The 6,098-nt window shown below is 43.5% G+C and overlaps 1 protein-coding gene across 1 annotated transcript in view; it reads left to right on the forward strand.

Moving 5' to 3' along the window:
• The first annotated feature begins 254 nt into the window (after positions 1-254).
• The window catches only part of tspan13b (tetraspanin 13b), a 22,279-nt gene continuing 16,435 nt past the window's right edge, over positions 255-6,098 (forward strand). Inside the window, exons 1-2 of the mRNA XM_061742020.1 lie at positions 255-608; positions 3,373-3,540. Coding sequence (XP_061598004.1) covers positions 546-608; positions 3,373-3,540 — 231 coding nt within the window. The 5' untranslated portion in view covers positions 255-545. The remainder of the gene's footprint in view (positions 609-3,372; positions 3,541-6,098) is intronic.

Here is a 6,098-nt window from a genome sequence, read left to right on the forward strand (position 1 = left end):
ATGTACCTGCTGTACTCTACTGCCCTTACTTTTTAACAACTTGCTTTTTATTATTTTACCTCTTTTCTTATCATTTTATTTCATTTTATTTGTTACTTACTGTTTAATTGTGTATTTTAATGTTGATGTAAAGCCCTTTGAATTACCTTGTGTTGAATTGTTTGTGCTATAGGCTACAGATAACTTGCCTTGCCTCGCTGACACCAGTTCTGACGGAGCCTGGCTGCCAGGCTTTTATTTTGAAGGGGGCCTCGTGTGCGCCGTGGTGTGACGCAGCGCTCCGGTGTCTGCAGGTGGACGCGCTCCGTTCCAGCTGTTCCATCGGGAGCCGCTGCAGATGCTTTTACTCTGAATCCTGAGGATTCATTGACCAGGATCGCTTAGTGAGGATAAAAAAAACTGAGGATTAATATCTGAAGATCAGTATCCAAGGACCAATAACTGAACAGTAGGAACTGAGGATCATTGTCTGAGGATCTAGTGGGTGAGGATAAATAGCAGAGGATATAAAACAGGATCGATAACTGAGGATAACACCTGGCAGGATGGGCTGTGCTGGATTCAGCTGCTCCAGACAGAGTCTGTGCGCGATCAACATCCTCTACGTGGTAAATGGGATTATTGATTATTATGACTGATTATCGGATGTTTGAGCAGGTGCCATCGCTAACTAGGATGGTGTGTGTGTGTGTGTGTGTGTGTGTGTGTGTGTGTGTGTGTGTGTGTGTGTGTGTGTGTGTGTGTGTGTGTGTGTGTGTGTGTGTGTGTGTGTGTGTGTGTGTGGATGGAAAAGGGTGGAAACACATGTCATTGTGGCACCTGTGAAATCGGGAGGTGACAGGGACATGTCTACTATTTTGGGGGGCCTGTGCAGTATTCGGGGCCCCCTGTTTAGTGAGATAGAGGAGTTCAGACCCTTCTAAAATCTGCAACCCCCCCCCCCCCCAAAAAAAAAAAAAAAAAAGAGCATCCCTATTTGTGACTAAAAAACTCACTTTATAAACATGCATTTGCAAGTAAAATGTCTTGTCGTTTTAAATCAACATATCTGAATCATTAATGTCATAAATCTGGGAAAGAAAACTCCAAAACAGCAGTGTTCAGGGGCTCGGTGCATCTGTGTAGTCTGTGTTGAAGAACATCTCTGGAGGAGAGATGATGACGTTAGATGATGTCAGACTGAATGTTTATTATATCATCTTCTCCGCCAGCAGACATGTTGAAACGCTGTTTGTCTTTGCCTTTTTTATCGTGACCTTTCTGTTTTCATTTATGTAGCGGGTGGAAATAAAGTCCACCTGCTCCACCTGCTCATCTAAGGGAATGTTTTTCCACTTGTGAACAATCTTTCTTTCTGTGGACAGTTCCGTTTGTAAGTGGTTTTAAAACCCTCTCCAGACTGATGTGAAGCAACAGTTGCTAAGACCTTTGCTGATGTCTTGCCCTCTTCATATTGTATTAACCTGAAAGCTCCAGATCGGCAAACTATTAAAACAACTCATTTTATAGAAGTCTAAGTAACACGAAGACCACGACGACCAATGTTTTCTTTTTTCTTTACACAAAGAAGCTGGATTGACAGAGGTGATACGAACCTTGACGTGAATTTATTTTCCTGTAAGACTCCGTTAACACCTGAATTTTCACTCTGACGATGTTTCCTATTCATCATTAGTCCCATTATCATTACAACTGAGCCTCGAATCTCATCTGACGACACAGGAAGACGCTTTTTCCTGCAGGAAACAGACTTCCTGTAAGGTTGAAGCTGGGGTCGTTAGAGGAAGTGGACTTTGGGAGCTCCCAGTTTAAAACGGTCCAACAAGTCCTGATCCTTGTTTTACAGGGATCTTTATTTACAGCCCCAAGTTAGAAAAAAATGGGTTGTTATGGAGAGCACACAAACGGGGATTCTTACGTTTACTTTGACTTCTTTTTAAACTTTTTTATGTTCAATCACATGGTTCTATTACTCAAATGTGTGACTGGATTAACTAAATTTTTCTTTATTAAACCCTAAAGCAAATGCATGTTGTTGCAGTGTAAATAACTTAGAAAAAGGTTAAAAATAAATAAATAAAGAGTTAGATGGGCATCATTTCACAGATTATTAGAGAGTTGGAAGAGTTGCAAAAACAGAAGTCCCAATCTCCAACGTTCATCACGTTGTGTGTGTTGCCTGGCAACCACTTTACTGAAGATGTCACATGTTGCATCAACAGGCAGTGCAGGTAAATGGATGGAAACTTAGTCAGCAGTTTAACATCTGGAGGATGGACTAGGGAGGTTTTTACCCGCCACTGTTTATGTTATGTTTATGTAATAATTTCTCGGGGTTCTGGTTTCTGGTTAAATATATGGTTGTTCTGGTCTCCGGAAAGATCCTAGAGACAACTTATGTTGTAATAGACGCTATATAAATAAAATTGAATTGAATTGAATTGAAAATTGAATCTGCTGGTCCTTCAAAACTCTTACAAAAGACGTGCTGAGAAAGTCCTCCTGCACCCATATCTTCAAAATAGACACTCCTGCCATCTTGTTATCAGCACTACAAATAAATCCATGAAGCAGAGGAGCATACTACCCACCACAAACAATGCTTTTAAAATTGTAGTTTCAACAGAAAATTCCCCAAAAGAAGCTAATAAAGACACAAATTGACCAGAGCTGCTGCCACAGGTCGTCACTCCAGAAGTATGGATTAAAGGAGTTTAATTATATGTACGGTAAGTCAGTTATCTGATAGATACCAGTTTGTCCAAGTAAATGAGAAGTTAGCCATTGTGTTCCCCAGGTTCTGTACTTGGACCAGTGCTTTTCATTCTGCTTTCACTAGCATTAAAGATTAAACAAGATAACTTATTGTTTTCCATGTCATTTGTTGATGCATTATTTTTGCATTTCAGCCCTGTGAAGCTTTGTAAAAAGTGTTAGGGTCCAGAGATGTAATCTATGGACCAGATAAACAAACAACTTCCTTTTTTGTTTTATTGTGACTGCAGCTCCATATTGTAGTGTTGACAAAGGTTTCCACTGTAACGCTTGTCCATGTTATTGATGAATGACGGCGGTTGATGCAGTCGTCTGAGGGATCAGAGATCACAGATGTCCGGCTCTGACTTTTGTTTCAAATCATCTTTCTGGTCACGTAACCGGAATAACAACAATATTCTTTTCTTTGACCTTCGTGCTCGGGCTACATTTCCTCACACCAACTACAGTATTTTTTGACTCTGTTAAAGATCCGAAATGCAAAAAATAGATGTATATTAAGAAATTAAGTGAAGCTGACAAGAAAAAGCATTAAATGTAATTTGTACACCCTTATGCAGCAGAACCACATCATGTTGTGACTCATGTTCTCTCCAGATGGTCAGCCTGCTGATGATCGCCATCGCAGCGTGGGGGAAGTGGTTCGGCCTGGTGTCCAGTTTCCAGGTGGTGGGAGGTGTCATCGGCGTGGGCGTCTTCCTCTTCCTGGTGGCCCTGGCTGGTCTCATTGGGGCCATGAAGCACCACCAGGTCCTCCTCTTCTTCGTATCCTTTGGTATTGAATTGATCACTATCGAACTCTCCGAGGCAACACACTCAGGTGTGTTTAGTTTATTGCTACAACGTTCCAAATGTCAGGAAGTTGCTGCTTTGTATGGGATCAAATTAGCAGAAATGTCTTCTTTTTAATTATTTTTTTGCAGCTCTAGTGAACTTTATTCAAGGTGTAGAGAGGAAGGGGGTAGAGAGAGAAATGGGGACCCACATATCTGGGAATGCGGAACCGTGCTAGCAATGGCAGAAACCTGTCGTTGGGGGTTTCTCTGTACACATCTGTACATTTAGAGAAGGTTTTAATGCATTTTCACACACAGTCGGACAAAATGCTCTTATTTGGCTTGTTGACACAAACTTTGATGGATTAACTCTGACTTTGAAGCCGTTAGCAGGAGATCAGAGGAAGGCAGTAGCAGCAACCCCTCCACAATATCTCCAGAAACTGCTTCATTCGGGTTCAAAGGTTTTTTTTTCTGATAGACTGTTCAGCTCTGCGATGACATCGGTGGTCACATGACACTTTGGAGGAGCTTCAGCGATTGGATTTATATTGTGATTCAGCTCTTTTTACTCCCAGCGAGACCGGCTTGTTTGGACCGTGTGCGAGGTTCGGTTTTGGGGCCCTTACTTACAAAAACTCACGTGATGGAAGAGTCCGAACCTTTAAAGAGGATCGGGGCTGATGCACTCACCTGTTTCAGAGTCTGAGGGGATAAGCCAGGATAAATTCACCTGATATCTGACTCTCTGTCTGTGTCAGTCTGGTCCTGTTGCTATGGTGACGAGCCTTTCACAGTATAAAAGCCATTCTGCTCTGTGTGTGTGTGTGTGTGTGGTACTCTAAACCCACAAATTTGTATGCAGGCAGTCACCGACATAAACCCGAGCCCTGAGACTAAACCTCCAGACACACAGCCCCCCAACGGGAGGCGGGACCAGAGAAGCATCTTACAAGTCCTCATTTTTCAAAAGCATTCTCACACTGGAGTCTAAAGCTTAGGCTGGTCCTCATTAAGACAGCTGCACACACAGCTACCGAGCTGGCTCATGTAGCTTGTAAATATTTGACTAGCCCGTCTTTAACTGTCTTCGTTGGCATGGCGACGTTTCGTTACTGAGCTCCTAATGCTTCCTTGTTTGTCCCCACACGATGCCCTCCTCACCAGAATGTCCTGGGGACCCGTTTCCCGTGAGGGTGTGCATGTGTCGAGCAAGATCCAGAAGGGCTTCATCGTCTCAAACTCTTTCTACTCAGCCTCAGAAACAGCAGATTTTAATCTGCAGAGTATCTTTAAATACAGCGGTTCAACAAGGGCCCTTGTTAGCTTCTGAAGTTAGAAAACAATTTTGTAAAATTGGAAGGATCCTCATAACAGGTGGCTGAACACCTATCATACAATTGAAATACTTTCCCACAATTCCTTTCCTTGCTGTCTGATCAGGGTGGCCTACATACATGGATGTAGTTAAGAGTTCTTGGACGGTACCGGCTTGGGCATGCTGGTAGGACTACCAGGCAGCACACATAACAACTCTCATCGGGGTAGTTCCTTGCAATAAGAGCCACAACCTTGACCCATAAGTTGTCATTATGGTCATGGTGACCTATTATGTGTGGGGTTTTTTGGTCTGGTAATACTTGACGCAGTCCACCAGACAATAGCACATCCTCAGACACCTGCCCACAGCACAAGGAGCAGAGTTCTCATCTCTCACCCCTACTGCGGAAGGAGGATCTGTGGGTTTATTTACTGAGTTTGAGACAAGTGGGTAGCTAGTCACCCCTCCTCCCTTCTTAGTCAGACTCATCGACACCTTCCCCGGTCCTACTTTAAATACCTCTGCTTCATACAATGTGACCGACGAATCCAGGACCAACCCTTCCGGCTGTCTTTTTCAGGACTTATTCCGAACTGGGAAGGAAATATCTTTCCTCGAATAATATTTCAAAGGGTGTCAAACCAGTTGTCATACTACACAAATTAAACAGGCTGCACAAACACATTTTGAATAATTTATGAAACCATATGCTGTAAGTAAGGATTCTACTACTGCAACCTTTCCTCCCGTTGGGCAGGGCACGGCCCAGGGCTCAGCATGGCCGCACACCTGTAACATGTATTTGCTCTCCACTGGCTGTCAGCAGCTCCTTATCCAAGTATCCATCAGCCGACCTCTAAAATCACTTCCTTGGACATTGTTAGTTGTGGCAATAGCTGTCTTGAAACGGAGCCGGCTGCTCCAGTGTCACACAAATCATTTAAAGCTTTCCCACAAACCATCAGGGTTATTTGTGGGTTTTCTTCCGCATGCAACAACACTTCAACAAGTTCAACACTTCCCCGACTAGCCTCTTCTCCCCTCTACTCTCAGTTCTGCTTCTCTGCTCTACCCCTTCATCTTCACCTCCTCTGGTCATGCTTCTGCTCAGGCAAAGTGCAGTCACGTGCACACATTATGTCATAAGAGCCTCCCTAACCCTCTCCATTTCTCGTCCATTCAACCTATAGCTCCAATGGGACCCGCTCAACTCTTGTTGTGTCCAC

This window comes from Cololabis saira, chromosome 15 (assembly GCF_033807715.1).
Source record: "Cololabis saira isolate AMF1-May2022 chromosome 15, fColSai1.1, whole genome shotgun sequence".
Lineage (NCBI taxonomy): Eukaryota > Metazoa > Chordata > Actinopteri > Beloniformes > Belonidae > Cololabis > Cololabis saira.